The sequence below is a fragment of the Dermacentor variabilis genome, chromosome 4 (genome assembly GCF_050947875.1).
Source record: "Dermacentor variabilis isolate Ectoservices chromosome 4, ASM5094787v1, whole genome shotgun sequence".
Classification (NCBI taxonomy): Eukaryota; Metazoa; Arthropoda; class Arachnida; order Ixodida; family Ixodidae; genus Dermacentor; species Dermacentor variabilis.
The window spans coordinates 23,896,851-23,922,538 of NC_134571.1; the positions used below are offsets into that span (position 1 = coordinate 23,896,851).

Genomic DNA, 25,688 nt, shown 5'->3' on the forward strand with positions numbered 1-25,688 from the left:
TATTTGCAGATTGATTGATTGATTGATTGATTGATTGATTGATTTTAATGTCCCATAGCAACATTGGGGCTATGAGAGACGCTGCAGTGGAGAGCTGCGGATTAGTCCTGACCACCTCGAGTTCTTTAACGTGCACGAACGTTTCTGGAATTCGCCCCGATTCGCACCACTGGGGCTTGGAATTGAACCCGCGACCTCGTGGTCAGCAGTAGAACGCCATATAGCCCCTGCACCACTGCGGGAAGTTATTTTTAACCTGCTAAGTCATCTGCATACGTTTTGTGTAGACGATTCCTCCCCAAAACAGTTTCAACGGCCAGGCGCAGCATTGATAGACAGTATGTGCTATAACGCCTTACTGACGAAAGCATCATTATCATTATCATCATCATCCTACATTATCATTATGCCCATTACATCATAATTATTCCGACTGCAGGGCAAAGACCTCTCTCATACTTCTCTAACTACCCCGGTCATGTACTAATTGTCCATGTTGTCCCTGCAAACTTCTTAATCTCATTCGCCCACCTAAATTTCTGCCGCCCCCTGCTACGCTTCTCTTCCCTTGGAATCCAGTCCGTAACCCTTAATGACCATCGGTTATCATCCCTCCTCATTGCATGTCCTGCCCATGCCCATTTCTTTTTCTTGATTTCAACTAAGAAGTCATTAAATCGCGTTTGTTCCCTCACCCAATCTGCTCTTTTCTTACCCTTTAACCTTACACCCATCATTCTTCTTTCCATAGCTCGTTACATCGTCCTCAATTTAAGTAGAACCCTTTACGTAAGCCTCCAGCTTTCTGCCCCGTACGTGAGTACTGGTAAGACACAGCTGCTATACACTTTTCTCTTGAGGGATAATGGCAACTTGCTGTTCATGATCTGAGAATGCCTGCCAAACGCACCTCAGCCCATTCTTATTCTTCTGATTATTTCAGTCTCATGATCCGGATCCGCGGTCACTACCTGCCTTAAGTAGATGTATTCCCTTACCACTTCCAGTGCCTCGCTACCTATCGTAAACTGCTGTTCTCTTACGAGACTGTTAAACATTACTTAGTTTTCTTCAGATTAATATTTAGACCCACCCTTCTGCTTTGCCTCTCCATGTCAGCGAGCATGCATTCCAATTGGTCCCCTGAGTTACTCTGCAAGGCAATATCATCAGCGAATCGCAAGTTACGAAGGTACTCTCCATTAATTTTTATCATCAATTCTTCCCAATCCAGGTCTCTGAATACCTCCTGTAAACACGCTGTGAATAGCATTGGAGAGATCGTATCTCCTTGCCTGACGCCCTTATTGGGATTTTGTTGCTTTCTTTATGGAGGACTACGGTCCATGGCTGTGGAGCCGCTATAGATATCTTTCAATATATTTACATACGGCTCGTCTACACCCCGATTCCGTAATGCCACCATGACTGCTGAGGTTTCGACTGAATCAAACGCTTTCGCGTAATCAATGAAAGCTATATATAAGGGTTGGTTATATTCCGCACATTTCGCCATCACCTGATTGATAGTGTGAATATGGCCTATTGTTGAGTAGATTTTACGGAATCCTGCCTGGCCCTCTGTTTGACAGAAGTCTAAGGTGTTCCTGATTCTATTTGCGATTACCGTAGTAAAGAGTTTGTAGGCAACTGACAGTAAGCTGATCGGTCTATAATTTTTCAAGTCTTTGGCGTCCCCTTTCTTATGGATTAGGATTATGTTAGCGTTCTTCCAAGATTCCGGTACGCTCGAGGTCATGAGGCATTGCGTATACAGGGTGGCCAGTTTTTCTAGAACAATCTGCCCACCATCCTTCAATAAATATATGTTACCTGATCCTCCCCAACTGCCTTCCCCCTTTACATAGCTCCCAAGGCTTTCTTTACTTCTTCCAGCGTTACTTGCGGGATTTCAAATTCCTCTGGCCTATTCTCTCTTCCGTTATCGTCGTGGATGCCACTGGTACTGCATAAATCTCTATAGAACTCCTCAGCCACTTGAGCTATCCCATCCATACTAGTAATGATATTGCCGGCTTTGTCTCTTAACGCATACATCTGATTCTTGCCTATTCCTAGTTTCTTGTTCACTGTTTTTAGGTTTCCTCCGTTCCTGAGAGCATGTTCAATTCCGTCGATATTATACTTCCTTACGTCAGCTGTCTTACGCTTGTTGATTAACTTGGGAAGTTCTGCCAGTTCTACTTTAGTTGTAGGGTTAGAGGGTTTCATACATTGGCGTTTCTTGACCAGATCTTTCGTTTCCTGCGATAGCTTAATGGTATCCTGTCTAACGGAGTTACCACCGACTTCTATTGTACATTCCTTAATGATGCCCATAAGATTGTCGTTCATTGCTTAAACACTAAGGTCCTCTTCCTGAGTTAAAGCCGAATACCTGTTCTGTAGCTTGATCCGGAATTCCTCTATTTTCCCTCTTACCGCTAACTCATTGACCTACTTCTTATGTAGCAGTTTCTTCCGTTCTTTCCTCACGTCTAGGCTAATTCGAGTTCTTACCATCCTATGGTCACTGCAGCGCACCTTGCCGAGCGCGTCCACATCTTCTGTGATGCCAGGGTTAGCGCAGAGTATAAGGTCTATTTCATATTTCTAGTCTCGCCATTCGGGCTCATCCACGACCACTTTCGGCTATCCCGCTTGTGGAAGAAGGTATTCATTATCCGCATATTATTCTGTTCTGCAAGCTCGACTAATAACTGTCCCCTGCTATTCCTAGAGCCTATGCCATATTCCCCCACTGACTTGTCTCCAGCCTGCTTCTTGCCTACCCTGGCATTGAGGTCGCCCATCAGTACAGTGTATTTTGTTTTGACTTTACCCATCGCCGATTCCACGTCTTCATAGAAGCTTTCGACTTCCTGGTCATCATGAATGGATGTAGGAGCGTAGTAGACCTGTACGACCTTCAATTGGTACCTCTTATTTAGTTCCACAACAAGATCTGCCACCCTCTCGTTAATGCTATAGAACTTCTGTATGTTACCAGCTATATCCTTACTAATCAGGAATCCGACTCCTAGTTCTCGCCTCTCCGCTAAGCCCCGGTAGCACAGGACGTGCCCGCTTTTCAGCACTGTATATGCTTCTTTTGTCCTAACTTCACTGAGCCCTATTATTCCCATTTACTGCCCTCTAATTCCTCCAATAGCACTGCTAGACTCACCTCACTAGATAACGTTCTAGCGTCAAACGTTGCCAGGTTCAGATTCCAATGGCGGCCTGTTCGGACCCAGGTATTCTTAGCACCCTCTACTGCGTCACAGGTCTGACAGCCGCCGTGGTCAGACCACGGCGGCGGTCCCCAGTCCCCAGCAGCTTCGCAGCTGCTGGGGACTGAGGGCCGGGGTTTGATTGTTGTATTCATATAGGACGTTGTGGCCAAGTACTGCACTAGGGTGGCCAATCCTGCTCTGGTGAGGGAGTGCGTTATCGGTTCTGGTCACCGGGATCAGGCCGCACTCCAGGCCTGTTTATGAAATTTTATCAAGACGCGGATTTTATTTTCTTTTCTTTTTAAATCCGGCGGAAAATTGCGCGGCACTAGGATTCGAACCACGGTCCTCTTGCACGCGGGGCGGATACTCTACCTCTAAGCCACCGCTGCACGAAAGCAAGGAGACAAAATAAAAGCTTTCTGAATGACTGAAGTCATCTAAAGCCAGCGAGAAGTCGTGCGCGTCTATTATGGAGGGGGGATCATTACCGGAAGGCGCATATAAGAAGCGCGCGTATATACTCACTTCCCCTGAGCTTTGCCCGGCGCGACTCGTCCTGCGAGTCCAGCCCTCCATCGTCGTCCCCTTCCACGCTGTACGAGGCGGCGTGGGGCCGCTGGCGCGAGCGAAGGTGCAGGGACTCCAGGGCCCCTTCGCGGGGCATCAGCGATAGCAGGGGCCAGGACTGCAGCTTCGGGTTGCTCAGACTGCCGCCCTGCACAGCCGGAGACAGGCGTGCATCCGTCAGATCGGTCACAAAGAGATACTTTTTTTTTTCATCTCGAGTGGAGAAGTTGAACGTGCAGAACAACGCAGACGACGGAACAGAAAATATATACGAGAAGGACACATCTCTCCATTTTCGTATACATTTATTTCCTCGTCTCCTGCGTTGTTCGCTGCTTTGAAGGAAAACGTGCTAGCCCAGAAAAGAACTCCCGTAAACTTGGCCCCGTCGCTAACGGTCAGCCGACTACCTTAAGAGGAAGCTTTAGCTCGGGCCCAATTCCGACGCGGCCTATTCAAGTGCATGTAAAACGCAAAAGCGTTTTTTCTGAGATAACCCCTGGACCGATATTAATGAAGTGTGTTGCATTTAAGAGCGAAAGTTAAATTCTAGTGACTGTTGGAAGCGGAATTTCTATTTAGGGCCTGAGTTTTGTTAAAAAGATTTTCAGAAATTCGAATGTTTGAAGAAATAGGAACACGAAGTTTAGAAATTAATAACTCTGCATAAAAAAGGGATATCGCGGTTCTGTAAATGACCCCCATTAGGTCACTGAAAGCGAAAAAATTCGATATGTCATTTTTTATCTTACGTGAATATATTACGTTGTGTACAAGGGTTCTGCAAAAGCTGTATTTTCATATTACTGAATTTTTCGCGATTCATGTGTAAAATATCAACTTTGTCCGCTTTAGATGCAATTCATAGAATAGTGGTAATGTTTATCATTGCTCAGTTACAGAGTTGCAAACTTGAGAGCTTAGTTTTCTTAAAATTTTCGATTTCTGCCACTTTTTAATAAAGAATTGACTACCTAAATCAACACTCCGAAACCAACGGTCACTAGGTTTTAAGTCTGCCTCTTAAATGCAACAAACCTCGTCAAATTTGGCGCCGTGGTTCCCGAGAAAAACGAATTCTCCTTTTACATGTATTTATAGTACCCGAGCTAAAGCTTCCTCTTAATAGAGCGAAGACGTATATTACCAAGGGCTGCAGGGGCAGTATATAAGGGAACCTCGGAGAAGATTCCTGTAGCCGTATACATTGGATATATACTTTTATGGGAAAAGCAGTAGCCGGAGCTATTAAAATGAGCCGACCTCTCCCAAACATTATATATTTTTAAAAAAATAAACACACGCAAACCACGCAGATTTCATCGCATGCATGCGCACCAGACCACATAGATAGGATCCATATTTAGGAATTCCTATGGGCCTGTCGTCGTTAGCACGGAAGCGTCCCGTATACTACTCATTTACCGAAGTAACACCGGTTTTTTATATTGTTAGGTGAGGAGTGCCAGCGAAAATGCAAGAGGCTCAGGTCGGTCTCATTCAGTGTATATGCCAATGGGCAGGAAGCGGATGCGACGGAAGAAACCCGTCCACGCGTGCTGGTAGGGCGGGTGACAGAAACACCGCCACGAAGGTCCGTCCTGTTACGTCACGCGTGGATGCCGGATGCATATCACCACATTCGCCAGACGCGGTCGGTCGATAATACGGCCCCGAATTCTTCGCCACTTAAGCGCCGAATAACCATCACCATTGGCCAGTGCTTGAGCGCTGAATGTCGCTGAGTCGGCAGCAGGAATTATAAGGTTCATTCTCATTTGATCGTGAACAGCGCGCTGTGAACGCGGCAAGGGCGAGGAAAATTGTCTTCCGCTCAGCAGTCTCGAAAGCCCGCGCCAAAAGCGATCGGTCTGCGAAATAAAAGCTCACTGCCACAAAATACTTGTCAGAAACAGTATTCCTACGGAATTTTTCTTTATTAGCTGCGAAGTATGGGGAGTTTGGCTCCAGAAGGGGTAAGCTATACCAAACTAAGCTAACAAAAAGAGCAAACGTACTGTTCAAGTTGTAAATGGCACCCACCACTTCTCAGCTATTCCGCTCAATGTACGTCTTTACGCCGTAATTTCGAGAGCTAGTCGCTGCATTGACAGCGCCGGCAGTGTTCCAGCGGATGAGAAATGTGAACGAAACGGGCGTGTCAGCGGTGAAAAATCTCGCTCGCCGCTTTTGCCTCCAAACACCGCAATGTGAACGTACTATTAGTAGCAAAGCTTGTGGGGATGCGCGACTCTCACGCGTCCCCTGACATATTGTTTTCCCGTGTAGCTCCCGTATCCTGTAATCCGGCTTCGCCGCGTGGCTTGGTGCCCGCGGTAGTCGGTGTGGTTGAAGCGCATTGCGAGAGATGGCGCGGGTGTGGCTCTGCTAACGCCACCTAACAGCGGGGTTACTTGGGCGCGGAAAGGAGAAGGTTCTTACTCTTTGTCTCGGAATCGGCAAGCGGCGCGGACGTTCTGCACGTGCGCCGATCCACGCTTCTGCGAGACCGTCTCGCGAAGCCTGGCCCGGAATGGATGAACACGGTCGTTCGAACGCGCCACCGTTCGCGTGACCGTACGCGCGAACGACCAGGCGTTGGTGTACACCATGGGGCGAACATATTCGCTCGTTATCCGGTCGTGGTGAGTCGGACTTTCGCGATTTCTCGCACCCATCGGCATGTTTTATGGATAGCAACTCGGCTAGCAGGCATCGATCTATGAAAGATGCAATAAATTCCCTTGTGACTGTTTGCACTACTGTGTTGTCGTTCCTTTGTCCCAAGAGCACGGGTGACAATCCCACAAGCTATAGAAGCAGAGCAGAGAAAATGAGGGGAAAAAAGATATCCCTTCGAGAATACTGCAACCACGGCGTATTCGTTCGTTTGGTCTGTCGTACTCGCTCTTTCTTTTCGCGAACCTATTTATCCCATGGTAGTCGCTTCGCTTTTCGTTTTTTTCCTTTTCATTTTTTGTCCGTCGCACTCCAGCAACCGAAAACGATCTCGCGCTCATGCAGCCGCGTCTTCTCTTCTTCCTCCCGCTGCCAGCCGCGTTCTTTATATCATTTCACGCGTTTCGTGCGCCCGCGCGCTGGCGCTCTCCGCGCGCCGTGTGTGGCACGAGGAAGACGCCTCCACGCCCCTGCTCCTCCAGTTTCCAACGCTGTGTTCTTCATCTACGCGTCATCCTCGCCCACTACACGCCTTACTGCTTCTCAAACCCGAACGCGCTCTGGCAGTCTCAAAAAGGCTGCCCAGCCTTCTTCTTTTACTTCGCGCTACCTTTGCACACAGTCGAGCAGTGTGCAGAATGTGGACCGTTGCCCTCAACGTTCACAGCCAGATGGATGCGATTGCCTCGTGACTGCCTCGACTTTTCATTTTTTTTCTTTTTCACGAAATACCTTGGGCTCTTATCGGGGTCCTTCGTGCGTACACGCTGACAGCCCGCGCCGACGGTTCCAACTTTAGCGGTGAAGGCGTTGAGTTATAACGTATACGTATTTTACGCCGAAACGACGCGAAAAAGCGATGGACGAAAGTCTCTGAAACACCCTCTGGAATTGTATTAATTTCTGCGATAGGCAATGAGACGCAGTCTATAGAGCAGGCGATCAACACAATATGAATTAAACAGCGGGCCGAGCTCTCCCGCGTATACAGCCCTCGAAATCACATAACGCAGGAATTGCAAAGATCGCATGCAGATCGGCATGGATCGATGGATGGATGCTATGAGCGTGCCCGCTGAACTTAGGGCGGTGTGTGTTTCGCCATCGAGCTCTTCTTCTTATTTTGTTTAATGCCTTGGCTATTTTATTATTTTAAATATACGAAAAATTCCCAGCATCAAACAAGCGCTGCAACAGAGCGTCGATCTCCTGCGTGACTATACAAATCTTGGTTTGGAAAAATCGCGCTTCAGCCATATTTGATTTTGCCTCTAGTGTCTTTGTTTAAAACCGCTCCAGCCAGAACAAGCGGGGTCGACATTGCCCAGCCAGATGCGAAGACTATCCAGCAATGATTCATCACGTTGCACCTGCACTTGTGTGCTTTTTGAAACAAGCTTTTCGGATACGCAGCAAACCTGGTCATCGGATAGTGCTCAATACAAGCGCGTGGCCGTGCACTGTCGTGGGATGCTAAATTGACTGCCGAATTCCAGTCGCATTTCGATGAATAAAAATATCTAGCGGCAGCTGTGACAAAAAAAATTGTTATCGATGAGTGACTTGTCTTTACCTTTTAAAAGCAAAGCTTTTCTTTGCGAACGTCGCCGTGTTTTCGTGACCGTGGGTGCCGCGTGGCTGTTTCTAGCCGAATAGGCCGACCAATCACAGCGGAGGACGCTCGCGACATCGCTGCTGGGTTCCTCGCACCACCACCAGATGACGCTCGCCCCCGCGCAACCGCGGCGGGCGCGCAGGGGAAAGAAGAAAACAACCAGAAAGCTCGTCTTCTCGCATCCACGGCAGCGGCATTGGATTAGCCTCCTACAATGCCTGAATAATGAAGGTAAATAGAGCCTTTTTTCCGTGTCACTTTGTGCGTACATTCAGTAAACACAAACTCGTACTTCGACTTTTTATGCACTCACACAAAGCTACGCTGTATTCCGGCTTGTTGGATCTGCTGCAATTTCTTTTTTTAGCTGGGTGGCTGTGAAAGATTCCCTCAGTGGGACCTACAACTTCTTGTTGCTTGGCTGGGGCACCTAAGAGGCGGTTTAAAGGGCGTTTTCAAGCTCTCAGTCGGATTTCTCGATGCTTAATTGATCCAGAGCGAATGCTTCTTTAGTCGCAATTTTCCCATGAACGAAACTTACAAAAGAGCGACGTGAATAATTATTTATTTGTATATAGCAGAGCAGAACAACGAAGCGCCCACCCCCTGTCAAGTGCTGTGGTTCTCTGACTGCACGCGGTATACATCCCCGTGAATAGCTGCTGAAGAAATGCTTTTTTATGTTGAGTCACCTGACTTTGGTGAAACGCCGCGGTGGCTTAGCGGCTACGGTGTTGCGCTGCTAAGCACGAGGTTGCGGGATCAAACCCCGGTAGCGGCGGCCGCATTTCGATGGGGGCGAAATGCAAATACGCCCGTGTACCGTGCCTTGGGGGCACGTTAAAGATCCCCTCGTGGTCAAAATTAACCCGGAGTTCCCCGCTATACGGCGTGCCTCATGATCAAATCGTGGTTTTGGCACGTTAAACTTCAGATTGCATTAATTCATTTCGGTGAAGGAGTTCCGCTGCTGCTCCGCAGGGTGAATCTGCTATCGATCTAGGATTGTAAAATTTGCTCGAAAAAAAAGGGAAAGAAAGTATTTTAAGAGTGCTCCGAATCTTCCAATGGAATTCAGCAAGAGTCCTGGCTACGTCACTGCCGTCATACGCGGAGGTGAGTTATGCGCACGCACACACATGTTTACAAGCGGTCTGTGCGTAAGAACGATTCGAATGTCCGCTCTATTCCCAGGCTCGCTCAAGCTGTTCAACTGGCCATCGGACACAGCGATGCCGAATAGCGCACTCGGCCGTGCATGCACTTCGCTGGCTCGCGAATTGGAGATGCGCTATTCCCGTCCCCGCGGTCTATCACAGACTTGGGAATTTGAGTCCACACTCGCTTGACAAAGAGCAGGCTAGCCTGGGCGTAGAACTGAAGCGAGAGCATATGCAAAAGGTTCCTTGCTCACGTGCCTGAAACTCAATTCCGGCATCGGGTCGTGGTGCGAAGATGCGCCGGGTCGCATTGCGGTACGTTTGAGGCGGAAAAGGGAGCAGACCTAACGCTATAAGGCCATATAGTCAAATGGAGTGAGCCTGAGAGAAAGATAGAAATCAGATGGGAAAAGCAGGGAGGTTAACCTGAACAGAGGCTATTGGTGTGCTACTCTACATAGGGAAGGGGTATGGAGGTCAAGAATGGCGGAAGGAAAGCAAACGCTCGAAGAAAGAGAGAGATAGAGAGAGGGAGACGGAAGTGCCAGTCTACTAACATAAACTGCTGGAACGCATAAAGTTCAATAGCGCCTAGCTTTCACCGACTTCGGGTTTCAATAGGCCGCAAAATTAGATGGTGGCAAGTCTGATACGCGCGGCCCGGGCGGGAATAGCACGTATCGAGCAAGGACGGACGGACGGACGGACGGACGGACGGACGGACGGACGGACGGACTGACTGACTGACTGACTGACTGACTGACTGATTGATTGATTGATTGATTGATTGATTGATTGATTGATTGATTGATTGATTGATACTAATCTTCATTAGTATAATAGAGACAGGCAGCGACAGGGAATTAAGGTGAGAACGATCAGAATGTCAACGGTCATCGTCATCATCGGTAGCAGCAACCTATTGTACGCCCACTGAAGGACGGAGGCCCGTTCCAGCGACCTCGAATTAGACGTGTACTGCGTCAGTCAGCTATATTCTACAGGGTGACCACATTTAAGCTTTATGTAATTAAATATATATATATATATATATATATATATATATATATATATATATATATATATATATATATATATATATATATATATATGTATATATATATATATATATTCTGTTGCAGATAACGTAATTCTATTCCTTGAGATGGGTTATTCAGAAGCGGACATTACTTGCACGAGAAATCGAAGCACATTTTCAACTAATTAACGAAGATCCATTAATTATCTCTTGATCTAATTAATTTACGACACATAATGCAATTTACGAACTGAAGTCGGTTTGTTTGCAAGGCGTATACAAGTGGAGCGAATTTCCAGAATGTCACCAATTTGGAGATATACGCCATTAAACTTGCCCTTAAGATGCACTGTTGTTTCACTTACTTTTTTAACAAAACGCTCTTTTATGCACTGCTGCACAAAAGCAACCGGAACAGCCACGTATTTCATTCTGCGCTTTGGGAAATATTGTCTCGAAACAGGTGTCATCCTAGAAATTCATTTCAAGTACGTACATCTTGGAAGCTCGCCGGCTACATATCGTAAATTGCAACATGTGCGGTAATTAATTGAGAAGCGAATTAGTGATTTTATTAATTAGTTGAATATGCTAGCAACGTACGCCTCTTCGCATAATCAAGCTCAAGGACAGGAATTATGCTATCTGCCACAGGCGATTTAAAAAAATTCCATAAAACAAAAATGATCCTGCCGTATATTTTGCACATGATCTAATCTCATCACCTAATCCTCTGCCGCGGTCGACCGCGTTCTAACTGCGTCCGCATAATTAAACAGGACGCGTTGCAGGGCCTCAGTGGGAGTATTAAGCGATTTCTCAACGCACCGGTCAATAAGGTGCAAATTTGAACACCTTCAACGAGAAAATCTTGGCTCCGTACACCTTACGAAACAAGCCCCTCAGCTAGGCTCTGTCAAAGTGCAACGTGTTCACGCTTCCAAGTAAAAAAAGAAAGAAAAAGCCCGCTACTGCACGGGGCTTCTGTGCCAGCACTTCAGTGCCAAGAGGTGTCCGCATAGCGAGATCGTGTATGTGTTTATACAAGTCGAACTGGCTGCGGTACTGTAGTCGAGAGAGCAACGAGCCAAAATCACTAATATCTCAAGGGAATACCTGCATGGGTACACCGGTTAGTCGGTTTACTTGCCTTATACTAATGTACTTCACAGCATTTCGCCCTTCTTTGTTTTCGCGAAGTTCAGCATATGGTTTACGTGGACGAGTCGACTGCAGCATGCACGCCTCTGAATTTGAAGCCACGGGCTCAAGCTGAGCCCAGTGCCGGCCTACCTGCTACGCACTTCACTTTGAGCGAACTGCAAGACTCAGTTTACTGCACAGAACCCGAGGCACTAACTTCGCAAAGTTCGAGCAGCATCCCGGACAGTTCTCACAGATGCCTTTGAAACTCGCCCCTTGTCCTATGACATCGCACGGGCGAGTGTCCAAAAGCGCAGTTTATATATAGTGTGTGCATGTTATATACGCGCAAAGCAAGAACACAAATCCTTAATCTCCCTCGGCTGTGCAGGGGGAAAGGAAGATCACTCGAGGGTAACGAGAACAACAACGCGATGAAAGCGACAGCAGCAACATAAAAACGCTGACGCAGTTGGGCCGGAATCTCGGGGAAAAATGAGTGCTCACTTGCCGGTCGGAATACGTGCACGTCAAAATAAATTAAGAAATTAAAGAACTCTGATTGCGGCTCGCAAGGTCACTATATTAGCAGCCCCACGATGCCTAGGAGAAGCTCCAGCCAAAACAAAACGCTCTTCTCTTTCTTGTTCGGCGAGCAGCGCCGCGCGGGGTCTCACTCGTTCCTTCCTCCTCTTCCTCGGAGCCATTATCCAGTTTCCAAATAAGCCCAATGGAACCGATAGCGAAGCATCACGCTTCACTGGAGCAACCGCTCGGCGCGCCGCCTCATTTGCGTGCTTATCTCCCTGCAGCCGCGCGCGCGCGCCTCACGCACGCCAAGGCGCCGACGCGTGCTGCCTGCGCCGCCGGTGTTGGCGCTGCAGCCGTGCAGGAACGTGCAACGGCGCGCGCCAGCAGCAACAGCAGCGATTGCGCGGCGTGCCGGCATGCCGCGCGCGCGAACACAGCCGTTGTTTCCCGCGGCCGGTGGTGTGCTTGCACGACGACGGTGCCGCAGCAGCAGCAGCAGCAGCCTGTATGGACACTGGCCAGTCGGCCGACTCGCGGCGGTGTGCTGGCCGGCGCCGCATCGCACTACTACTTACTCGTGCGTGCCCCGGCTCTAACGGGTCCCGCGGCGTGCAATGCGCGCGCCGTGATCCGGCGCGAGATTTTTACGCCTCTTCTTACCGCACCGCGGTCGTGTACAGAGATTGGGGCCCGCGATAGGCGCCCTTTTCGGGGCGCCTCCGCGCACACCGCCTGCTCTTCGCCCTGCGCGGCTTTTTGACGCGAACGTGCTTTATGTTTTACGAGCGCCGTTTTTATGGGAGGTGTCACCGCCGCTGCAGGCAAGCGCCTGTGCGTCTTCCACTTCTCTCTCTCTCTCTTCTTTTTTTCCTCCGCTCGGAGAAGTCGCGCTCAGGCGGTTCTGTTGTCACCTGCCGAGTGAGAATGCTTTCGAGCAGGATAGCGATCTCTTTGTTTGATCCGGGCATTCTGTCGAGAGTGACCAGCCATGGTATTGTTTACTAGAGGTCTGAGAGAGCGCTTTTATCAGTGGCAAGGTGTATATAGGAGTGTTATAGTGCTTATACACGAAGGCAAAGATGTCGTTCTACGTGGCATGCATGTACTCACTTCGTTTATTGCTTCGCACATGTCTGCGATAAGGAATGTAAGGCACATACGCAGCCACATACGAATCTTCGCAGCCTACTGTATTAAGTCGGGTTCGCCGTAAGCGTGGACGTCTGGGGTCGAATTCTCAATGACATCAGTTTTAGTTACTCGCAAACGCTTTCACAATCCTTACTTACCGACGCCAGTCCTTGGGCGCTGATGTGAGGCCGAGAACTGCAGTAATCCAGTCAGCGCACATGCATGGTTCAACTGACCGGCAAGTCGATGACTGCGTGCACGTTAATAAGACATCCTTATCCAAGTGGAAGCTTCGCGTTTATTTGCCAAACTGATGCAAATCCAAAGGAATAAGCCGCATTCGCAGTAAGCGGCTGACACGTCGTCCTCTATTGCCGATAGAGGAACTGTGAATCACGTGGCCTGTGATCTATGCGCAATATATTACACGCGGTGCACGACGCATGACGTACTACACATTAACCGCGGCGCGCTGCTTTAAATGGCGACATTTTATAGCAAGCACGGCTTGCTGGTGTAACATTCACGTCGCATGTACATACCGGTCATCGCTTCTAATTCAACCGCGGTGCTTACACAGCTTCACCTTCATAATCACGTCGAAGACAAATAGTGCAAATAGAACGTGCAGTCGATGCCGTGTATAGATAGGGTCTACCATTTGATTACTTCACTAAATATGTGGTCGGTACACACTGTCTTTCCACAGCTCCTCGCTGAGAGACGATTAGGTCTGCCTTAAGCCCTCCGCCGTGCGACCTAGTTAAACGCTTTCACCGATGCTGTGGAATGTTGATTGCAGTCAGCAATTACAGTGAGGTGATTAAGCCATCTCGTTGGGCTTTCTCAACCGTAGTTAATAATTAATGGAAATAGAAAATGACCTTGAGGCCGGAGCAGATGCTTATAGCCCATAATAAAGTAATTGTTAGAAGCGACTGTCCGGTTTTCAGGGACAATTCCAACGGCATTCGTTAAGCTGCGTACCTGAACATAACAAGGAAGTCGCAAGTTCAACATGACGGTCGCCTGTATAGAAGATTCCGAACGACAAGATTGAATGACTGACTGACTGACTGATTTATTTATTTATTTATTTATTGATAAAGGCCAGTCCGTGGCCGAACTTCTAAGATAAGTTTGTTGTGTTTATCAAAGTTGATTTCTTCAAATAACTGTACGGTTGCCAGGAATTGCTATCTTTCAACTATATATATATATATATATATATATATATATATATATATATATATATATATATATATATATATATATATATATATATATATATATATATATATATATATATATATATATATAGGTGCGTGTGTGTGTGTGTGTGTGTGTGTGTGTGTGTGTGTGTGTGTGTGTGTGTGTGTGAGAGAGAGAGAGAGAGAGAGAGAGAGAGAGAGAGAGAGAGAGAGAGAGAGAGAGAGAGAGAGAGTGTGAGATAGGTTTTGCTTCATTTGCATCCCGCGCTTAATGTGTGGCCGTCTGTCTTTCATTTGTTGTACCTGGTCTCACTTCTATCTGTCCATATGGCAATCATATGTTATGACAACGGTGGCCAACTTTTCCAACGCCATCAAACAAACTCGATCAGTGAATCATGCGCGGTCGTTCTTTACATGAGATAATGCCCTGCATCATCGATCCACGCTGTCTTTCGCAAGCAGCGCCTTATCGTTACTTCCAACGGGAAAACGTGCGGAGCGAACATTTGGTTTGTCCACGCCGTTCCGCGAGACGACGGAAAGGAACGAAGAGAGGCAGAAGAGGAGCTCCCGTGGTCACCCTCTATGCACCGCCCACCACGCAAACCTGTATGTCCCAGCTCGCTGTGCAGCGCCAGAAAAACGTCGCCACCGCGAAATCGGAGCCGCTCCGAGGGAGGAAAGCGCATCTCGTCTCGCCTCGGCCGAAAAAGAAAGCGAGCGATCCAAAACGGGGCGAACTCTCCTTGCATGCAACGCAGCTTAGTCTGGTTTGCTCCCTCTCTGGAGCACGCGCAACCACGGGACCATGACGCGCACAGCCACTCGACCAATTACCTTTGCAAAAAAAGGAAGAAGACAGAAAGAGGAGGGGGCCGGTAGCTCTGCGAGCACTGCAAGCCGAGAGAAGCCGACGGCACCCCTTGCTCCCAATCTCACTCTCGCAGCTCAACTCAAGCGCAGCCGGCGTAGACGAAAACAAAGTGACGCAGGGATGGTAAACATCACGAAAAAGTCACGTTTTTCACTGCGTCCCTCCGGCGCCCAAGCAGCAGAGGGAGGCTGCTGCTTATGCCCTGTTTGGGATCGACCGCTGGTACGATCGGATGGGAACTCGGCGCTGACGCCCGTGGTTGTACCTGGGTCGCAAGCCCCAAGGGTAGCGTTGGCCTGGCGGCCTGGGGTACAACTGGAAGCATCCGAAGGTCCCGGCAAAGCATGAGTCGACTGGTAACAACAAAACAACTTGTTTATTTTAACATCGCAAAGAGTTGGCGGTCAGGTTTGACCGAAGTAGAGAGACGGGAGAGCACTTTACTCAACAGAAGAAATCGGAGCCCTCCCTTTTGCGTCCGGGGGCAGCTGTTTTTATACTCTCGCAGTTGAGGGCAAGAAGGAACCCCTCAAAAGACGAGCACGTGAATGTACAATGGGCTAATGGTGACGCACACTGTCGTAGCGATGCCGTAGCACCATGACGAGCACGATCTCGTAGCACCCTGTCGAGCACGATCTCGTAGCACCCTGTTGTAGCGCTGCCGGTCGGGCACAATGACTGTAATGAGAGGATGGTCCCTGCTTTGGCATCGCCTGTTTCGGGCACAATGACTGGAATGAGAGGATGGTCCCTGCTTTGGCATCGCCTGTTTCGGGCACAATGACTGGAATGAGAGGATGGTCCCTGCTTTGGCATCGCCTGTTTCGGGCACAATGACTGGAATGCGAGGATGATCCCTATGCGGTCGCATCGCCGCAGTCGCGCTTGGAAACACCTGGCGATGAGCGTTGCGGCGACGACGATCGGGCCAAAAATGTCTGCCGCCCCGCCGCAGTCGCGCCGGCAAAACCACGTGTCGCAGGCGAATCGCAACAGACCGCCCCGCCGGGGGAAGGAGATCCCGATGGACAGGGGACTGCATCCGCTGTCCGGAGGGATGTCGCTCGATGATGCACATAACCGAAGTCGGGCGTCCCTCGACGTTTCTTGAGCGCAGCGCACAGAGAAGGCCTCGTTCTCTCGTTCAGGTTCGCACGGGACACTGCAAAGTGACTTCGGGAGAGTTCACATTTTTGTTCTCGTTCCCGGCAAGCGTTAGAACTACGCTGAAACTCAACCGCTCAGTCAGCAAGCACGGCACAATCCTCACTAAGCCCTGCCAGGCTCTTTCCCCTTTTTATACCACTGCCTAGTTCCTTACAGTAGTCTAGCATCACTCAGAACGCGTCCACAAATTGAAAACTTGCACTAGAAAGCATATCATCACTTTGAAACACTAAACAAAAGCAATATGTTAAAAAAATCCTGCCTCAGGAAAAAAAACATCAGTAACAAACAATTTTGAGGCTGATTCCTACGTTAGGGGCTTCGACTTAAGCCATCGGCGTTACCGTTGAGACTCCCCTTTTTGTAACGCACCTCAAAGGAATATTGTTGTAAAGCGAGGCTCCAGCGCAGGAGGCGGCCATTTTTGGGAGAGATGGTCTGCAGCCATTGGAGAGGGCAGTGATCCGTCTCAATGATGAACCTCGAGCCGGCTAGATAGCATGACAATTTCTGAACGGCCCACACGAGACACGCACACTCTTTCTCGGTGGCGCTATACGCCTGCTCACGACTGGTCAGCTTACGACTAGCATACAGGACGGGGTGTTCTACTTCTCCATTTTCCCGTTGGCACAGTACAACGCCCATGCCTCGCTCACTAGCATCGCACTGAACAATGAACCCTTTTGTATAGTCTGGCGATCGTAGCACAGGCTGGCTTGTTAGGGCACTCTTTAGGGCGCTAAAAGCTCTTTCCTTTGTCTCGTCCCAGACGACTGTTTGAGGCTCTGTCTTTCTTAGAGCATCCGTCAGGGGAGCCGCGATATCAGAGTACCTAGGGATGTACCTCTGATAGTAGCCGGCGACACCTAAGAACGACCGAATATCGGTCTTTGTGCGCGGTTGCGGAAAGTCTCGCACAGCGGCCACTTTTATTTCAGAGGGGCGGCGACGACCCTGACCAATCACGTGACCGAGGTAGACAACCTCGGCCTGTGCTAACTGGCACTTAGGAGCCTTTACTGTCAAGCCTGCTTCGCGCAGGCGGGTTAGCACTGCCCGCAAGTGTGTCATATGCTCAGACCAGGATGCGGAGAATATCGCTACGTCGTCTAGATACGGTAAAGCGAATTCTTGCTGTCCCCGCAACACTTTATCCATGAGACTTGAAAAACAGTATGGCGCGTTCTTCAAACCAAAACTCAACACTTTAGGACGGAATGTTCCCATTGGTGAAATGAACGCCGCATACCTACTAGCCTCTTCTGTAAGTGGAACCTGCCAATAACCCCTGACAAGATCTAGGGTGGAAATAAACTGAGCGCTACTAACTTTCTCAAGGCGCTCCTCGATGTTAGGGATCGGATAAATTTGATCCTTAGTGATGGAATTAAGCCTGCGGTAGTCGACGCAAGGACGAGGTTCCTTGCCCGGTACCTCAACTAAAATCAAAGGGGAGGTATAATCACTCTCACCTGCCTCAATAACACCGAGCTGTAGCATTTTCTTTACCTCAGCCTCCATAATATCGCTCTGGCGGGGTGACACCCGATACGCCTTGGATCGTACTGGCTCTGGGGAGGTAAGTTCTATATCATGAGTAAGTACCGAAGTCCTACCAGGCCTCTCAGAGAACAGACCTTGAAACTCTTGTAATAGCTGGTGTAGTTCGGTTTTCTGCTCAGGCGACAGCGGTGCTTTACTGATAAGGTCACTAATGACTTGACCGGTGTCTTCCCTGTTCGTCACTGAGCCTAGTCCCGGAAGCTCGACCGGAAGCTCTTCAGGAACGTTTACCATCATGCACACCACTGCTTCCCTTTGTCTATAAGGTTTGAGCAGATTACAGTGGTAAACTTGCTGTGCTTTCCGCTTTCCTGGCAGACTTACCACGTAGTTAACGTCCGACAGTTTCTGAACAATTCGTGCTGGGCCCTCCCACTGCACGTCTAGTTTGTTGTTTAGCGATGTGCGCAATATCATGACCTCATCGCCAACCTCAAAACGACGGGCCCTGGCTGTCCGATCATAATAAACCTTGGCCCTCTGCTGGGCCTTTGTCATTGCTTCACCTGACAACTCCTGTGCCCTTCTTAAGCGTTCGAGGAGCTTAAGCACGTACTCCACCACGACTGGGTCGTCGCCCCTACCTTCCCACGATTCTCGAAGCATGCGAAGCGGAGATCGAAGCGAGCGACCGTACACCGGTTCAGCTGGCGAAAACCCCGTAGCCGCATGCGGCGCGGTCCTTAAAGCAAACATCACCCCAGGCAGACACAGCTCCCAGTCAGTTCGATGTTCAAAACACAACGCTCTCAACACGCGCTTCATGACGGAGTGGAGCTTCTCAACGGAATTCGACTGTGGGTGGTACACTGAGCTGTGTAACAGCTTTACCCCACACCTTTCGAGAAAAGTTGTCGTCAAAGCGCTAGTAAACACTGTGCCCTGATCTGATTGGATTTCCGCAGGAAAACCAACTCGCGCAAATATGGACAGTAGTGCATTAACTATCTCAACTGAGCTGAGTTCTTTAAGCGGCACTGCTTCAGGGAACTTTGTCGCTGGGCAGATCACAGTCAAAATGTGTCTGTACCCCGTGGCTGTTACCGGCAGAGGTCCCACAGTATCAATAACGAGCCGTCTAAAAGGCTCCGTAATGATAGGTACCAATTTCAACGGCGCCCTCGATTTGTCCCCTGGTTTGCCCACCCGCTGACAAGTGTCACATGTCCTCACGAAATGGTCTGCGTCCCGAAAACACCCTGGCCAATAGTACTCTTGCAAGAGACGGTCCTTAGTTTTCTTAACTCCTAGGTGTCCGGACCACGAACCCCCGTGTGACAAGCGCAACAGATCCTGACGATAGCATTGAGGCACGATCAGCTGATCGAACTCCACTCCTCGGCGGTCTAGATACTTCCGGTACAGGACTCCACCTCTTTCCACAAAACGCGCAGTTTTCCTGGCGATACCTTCTTTGACATTGCAGCGCACGTTTTCCAGGCTGCCATCCTTTTTTTGCTCGGCTATCAAAGCCGACCGGCTGACTTTTAGCAACCTATCAAGTCCGTCTGAAGTAGGCGCGATGAGCAAATCAGTAGATAGCTCTTCTACCTTTCCCGAATCGGGATTTTCCTCTCCAGTATCTGGCGCCTTTAACGTTACAGACTCAAGTTTATTCAGTTCGGGCGTGCTCGGAATATCAGCTTGCTGCGCCTCTGACCCTTTTTCGTTGTTTGATAACGTCGGCCCCGCAACTACCGCCTTTGCAGCGAGCTCCAGAACCTTCGATCTGGTTAAGGCCTGAACACTAGCTTCACCAAACAAAAGCCCCTTCTCGCGCAGGAGGTGATCGGACCTGTTTGAAAATAGGTACGGGTACTGGGGTGGCAGCATAGATGACACTGCCGCCTCTGTCTCAAGCGCTCCGAAAGGTCCTTCAATAAGCACCTTTGCTACTGGCAGACACACGCTATGAGCTTCCACGGCTTGCTTGATCCACGCGCACTCGCCCGTGAACATATGGGGTTCTACGTAGGAGGGGTGAACTACATCCATCGTAGCTGCGGAATCGCGAAGCACTCGGCACTCTTTCCCGTTCACGAGGAGGTCTCGCATGTAAGGCTCGAGAAGCTTCATGTTCTCGTCAGTGCTGCCTATTGAAAAAAACACAACTTTTGGTGTTGTTTCCGGACACTGCGCCGAAAAGTGACCCGGCTTCTGGCACGTATAACAAACGCCCGCTCGCCTCATCTCGAACCGCTTTCTGCGTTCGGCTTCGGCTGCCGCCGTCTCCTTAGGTTCGGTCGCACTGCTTCCACTCGCATCCGCACTACGCGTGTTCCCCTTTGCTCTCATGGGTGTGAACTTCGGCCTCTCAAACTTCGAGCCAAATTCACCCTTTTGACCGTCCTTAGCTCCGCGAGCTCGACGCGTCACAAACTCCTCGGCTAGCTCAGCGGCTCTAGCCACCGTACTCACGTCTGGCCTATCCAAGACCCAGTATCGCACGTTCTCAGGTAACCGACTATAAAACTGTTCTAGCCCGAAACACTGCAGAACTTTATCGTGGTCACCAAACGCTTTCTCTTCTTTGAGCCACTCCTGCATGTTCGACATAAGCCTATACGCAAACTCTGTATATGACTCACTTTTGCCTTTCTCATTTTCCCGAAACTTCCGACGGAACGCCTCCGCAGACAGCCGGTACTTTTTTAGAAGACTCGATTTCACTATGTCGAAATCCTCTGCCTCCTCTCTATCCAAGCGAGCGACTACGTCGGCCGCCTCGCCGGGTAACAAAGTGAGCAAGCGCTGTGGCCACGTTTCCCGAGAGAACCCCTGCTTCTCGCACGTTCGCTCAAAGTTAACCAGGAACAAACCAATGTCCTCTCCAAGCTTAAACGGCCGCATCAGGTCAGTCATTTTGAACAATACGCGTTCTCCTGCACCGTGTGCCTGACTTCCATTACGAGCGCGTTCCATCTCTACCTCAAGACGCTTCATTTCCAAAGCGTGTTGACGGTCACGCTCTTCTTTTTCTTTCTGCTCTTTAAGTTCGCGCTCCTGTTTCTCTTTTTGCTCTTTAAGTTCGCGCTCCTGTTTCTCTTTTTGCTCTTTAAGTTCGCGCTCCTGTCTTTTTGACCTCTCCTCAATAGTCTCAAGGCATTCCGACAGCTCGTCATCCTCAGCCTCTAACTCAAGAATAGCCCTTAACAGTTCAGGTTTTCTTAGTTTGTCTGAGACATCCAGACCCAACTCTCTTGCAAGCTCCAACAATTTCGGTTTGCGCAACGACTTCAAATCCATGGCTGCTCTGAATGCTGCTTTCTCTACTGCTTACTATTGTCTTGCCGCAAACTAACCCGGCAGCAACGACAACCACAATTACCAGCTCTGTTTCTGACACTAACAAAAAGCCTGGCAAAGCTCAGAAGAAGAAAGTCCCGCACTCACCAAACCTCGCAGGCAGGAATTCCGCGCAGTCGTTCCGCTGCAGGCAACCAGTCGTCACACAGGGCTCGTTGCACTGCTCCCGGATCGTCGATGAGCTGCTCAGCATACAGTCAACTGCATCTCTTCGCTGCTGGCCTTCGTTGTCGCGATCTCACCGCTGGCAGACAGTTGTTTGAAGTCGGAGGCGATCTCACCGCTGGCAACCAGATGTTTGGATCGGACTGCTCGTACGATCTGTTGGGAACTCGGCGCTGACGCCCGTGGTTGTACCTGGGTCGCAAGCCCCAAGGGTAGCGTTGGCCTGGCGGCCTGGGGTACAACTGGAAGCATCCGAAGGTCCCGGCAAAGCATGAGTCGACTGGTAACAACAAAACAACTTGTTTATTTTAACATCGCAAAGAGTTGGCGGTCAGGTTTGACCGAAGTAGAGAGACGGGAGAGCACTTTACTCAACAGAAGAAATCGGAGCCCTCCCTTTTGCGTCCGGGGGCAGCTGTTTTTATACTCTCGCAGTTGAGGGCAAGAAGGAACCCCTCAAAAGACGAGCACGTGAATGTACAATGGGCTAATGGTGACGCACACTGTCGTAGCGATGCCGTAGCACCATGACGAGCACGATCTCGTAGCACCCTGTCGAGCACGATCTCGTAGCACCCTGTTGTAGCGCTGCCGGTCGGGCACAATGACTGTAATGAGAGGATGGTCCCTGCTTTGGCATCGCCTGTTTCGGGCACAATGACTGGAATGAGAGGATGGTCCCTGCTTTGGCATCGCCTGTTTCGGGCACAATGACTGGAATGAGAGGATGGTCCCTGCTTTGGCATCGCCTGTTTCGGGCACAATGACTGGAATGCGAGGATGATCCCTATGCGGTCGCATCGCCGCAGTCGCGCTTGGAAACACCTGGCGATGAGCGTTGCGGCGACGACGATCGGGCCAAAAATGTCTGCCGCCCCGCCGCAGTCGCGCCGGCAAAACCACGTGTCGCAGGCGAATCGCAACAGACCGCCCCGCCGGGGGAAGGAGATCCCGATGGACAGGGGACTGCATCCGCTGTCCGGAGGGATGTCGCTCGATGATGCACATAACCGAAGTCGGGCGTCCCTCGACGTTTCTTGAGCGCAGCGCACAGAGAAGGCCTCGTTCTCTCGTTCAGGTTCGCACGGGACACTGCAAAGTGACTTCGGGAGAGTTCACATTTTTGTTCTCGTTCCCGGCAAGCGTTAGAACTACGCTGAAACTCAACCGCTCAGTCAGCAAGCACGGCACAATCCTCACTAAGCCCTGCCAGGCTCTTTCCCCTTTTTATACCACTGCCTAGTTCCTTACAGTAGTCTAGCATCACTCAGAACGCGTCCACAAATTGAAAACTTGCACTAGAAAGCATATCATCACTTTGAAACACTAAACAAAAGCAATATGTTAAAAAAATCCTGCCTCAGGAAAAAAAACATCAGTAACAAACAATTTTGAGGCTGATTCCTACGTTAGGGGCTTCGACTTAAGCCATCGGCGTTACCGTTGAGACTCCCCTTTTTGTAACGCACCTCAAAGGAATATTGTTGTAAAGCGAGGCTCCAGCGCAGGAGGCGGCCATTTTTGGGAGAGATGGTCTGCAGCCATTGGAGAGGGCAGTGATCCGTCTCAATGATGAACCTCGAGCCGGCTAGATAGCATGACAATTTCTGAACGGCCCACACGAGACACGCACACTCTTTCTCGGTGGCGCTATACGCCTGCTCACGACTGGTCAGCTTACGACTAGCATACAGGACGGGGTGTTCTACTTCTCCATTTTCCCGTTGGCACAGTACAACGCCCATGCCTCGCTCACTAGCATCGCACTGAACAATGAACCCTTTTGTATAGTCTGGCGATCGTAGCACAGGCTGGCTTGTTAGGGCACTCTTTAGGGCGCTAAAAGCTCTTTCCTTTGTCTCGTCCCAGACGACTGTTTGAGGCTCTGTCTTTCTTAGAGCATCCGTCAGGGGAGCCGCGATATCAGAGTACCTAGGGATGTACCTCTGATAGTAGCCGGCGACACCTAAGAACGACCGAATATCGGTCTTTGTGCGCGGTTGCGGAAAGTCTCGCACAGCGGCCACTTTTATTTCAGAGGGGCGGCGACGACCCTGACCAATCACGTGACCGAGGTAGACAACCTCGGCCTGTGCTAACTGGCACTTAGGAGCCTTTACTGTCAAGCCTGCTTCGCGCAGGCGGGTTAGCACTGCCCGCAAGTGTGTCATATGCTCAGACCAGGATGCGGAGAATATCGCTACGTCGTCTAGATACGGTAAAGCGAATTCTTGCTGTCCCCGCAACACTTTATCCATGAGACTTGAAAAACAGTATGGCGCGTTCTTCAAACCAAAACTCAACACTTTAGGACGGAATGTTCCCATTGGTGAAATGAACGCCGCATACCTACTAGCCTCTTCTGTAAGTGGAACCTGCCAATAACCCCTGACAAGATCTAGGGTGGAAATAAACTGAGCGCTACTAACTTTCTCAAGGCGCTCCTCGATGTTAGGGATCGGATAAATTTGATCCTTAGTGATGGAATTAAGCCTGCGGTAGTCGACGCAAGGACGAGGTTCCTTGCCCGGTACCTCAACTAAAATCAAAGGGGAGGTATAATCACTCTCACCTGCCTCAATAACACCGAGCTGTAGCATTTTCTTTACCTCAGCCTCCATAATATCGCTCTGGCGGGGTGACACCCGATACGCCTTGGATCGTACTGGCTCTGGGGAGGTAAGTTCTATATCATGAGTAAGTACCGAAGTCCTACCAGGCCTCTCAGAGAACAGACCTTGAAACTCTTGTAATAGCTGGTGTAGTTCGGTTTTCTGCTCAGGCGACAGCGGTGCTTTACTGATAAGGTCACTAATGACTTGACCGGTGTCTTCCCTGTTCGTCACTGAGCCTAGTCCCGGAAGCTCGACCGGAAGCTCTTCAGGAACGTTTACCATCATGCACACCACTGCTTCCCTTTGTCTATAAGGTTTGAGCAGATTACAGTGGTAAACTTGCTGTGCTTTCCGCTTTCCTGGCAGACTTACCACGTAGTTAACGTCCGACAGTTTCTGAACAATTCGTGCTGGGCCCTCCCACTGCACGTCTAGTTTGTTGTTTAGCGATGTGCGCAATATCATGACCTCATCGCCAACCTCAAAACGACGGGCCCTGGCTGTCCGATCATAATAAACCTTGGCCCTCTGCTGGGCCTTTGTCATTGCTTCACCTGACAACTCCTGTGCCCTTCTTAAGCGTTCGAGGAGCTTAAGCACGTACTCCACCACGACTGGGTCGTCGCCCCTACCTTCCCACGATTCTCGAAGCATGCGAAGCGGAGATCGAAGCGAGCGACCGTACACCGGTTCAGCTGGCGAAAACCCCGTAGCCGCATGCGGCGCGGTCCTTAAAGCAAACATCACCCCAGGCAGACACAGCTCCCAGTCAGTTCGATGTTCAAAACACAACGCTCTCAACACGCGCTTCATGACGGAGTGGAGCTTCTCAACGGAATTCGACTGTGGGTGGTACACTGAGCTGTGTAACAGCTTTACCCCACACCTTTCGAGAAAAGTTGTCGTCAAAGCGCTAGTAAACACTGTGCCCTGATCTGATTGGATTTCCGCAGGAAAACCAACTCGCGCAAATATGGACAGTAGTGCATTAACTATCTCAACTGAGCTGAGTTCTTTAAGCGGCACTGCTTCAGGGAACTTTGTCGCTGGGCAGATCACAGTCAAAATGTGTCTGTACCCCGTGGCTGTTACCGGCAGAGGTCCCACAGTATCAATAACGAGCCGTCTAAAAGGCTCCGTAATGATAGGTACCAATTTCAACGGCGCCCTCGATTTGTCCCCTGGTTTGCCCACCCGCTGACAAGTGTCACATGTCCTCACGAAATGGTCTGCGTCCCGAAAACACCCTGGCCAATAGTACTCTTGCAAGAGACGGTCCTTAGTTTTCTTAACTCCTAGGTGTCCGGACCACGAACCCCCGTGTGACAAGCGCAACAGATCCTGACGATAGCATTGAGGCACGATCAGCTGATCGAACTCCACTCCTCGGCGGTCTAGATACTTCCGGTACAGGACTCCACCTCTTTCCAGAAAACGCGCAGTTTTCCTGGCGATACCTTCTTTGACATTGCAGCGCACGTTTTCCAGGCTGCCATCCTTTTTTTGCTCGGCTATCAAAGCCGACCGGCTGACTTTTAGCAACCTATCAAGTCCGTCTGAAGTAGGCGCGATGAGCAAATCAGTAGATAGCTCTTCTACCTTTCCCGAATCGGGATTTTCCTCTCCAGTATCTGGCGCCTTTAACGTTACAGACTCAAGTTTATTCAGTTCGGG

At 49.8% G+C, this 25,688-nt stretch overlaps 1 protein-coding gene across 2 annotated transcripts in view; it reads right to left on the bottom strand.

Moving 5' to 3' along the window:
- Positions 1 to 25,688, bottom strand: part of LOC142578815 (uncharacterized) — a 116,107-nt gene that overhangs the window by 1,937 nt on the left and 88,482 nt on the right. For both annotated transcript variants that reach the window (XM_075688410.1, XM_075688411.1), the window contains one exon: positions 3,765 to 3,954. In XM_075688410.1, the coding sequence (XP_075544525.1) occupies positions 3,765 to 3,954 (190 nt within the window). The remainder of the gene's footprint in view (positions 1 to 3,764; positions 3,955 to 25,688) is intronic.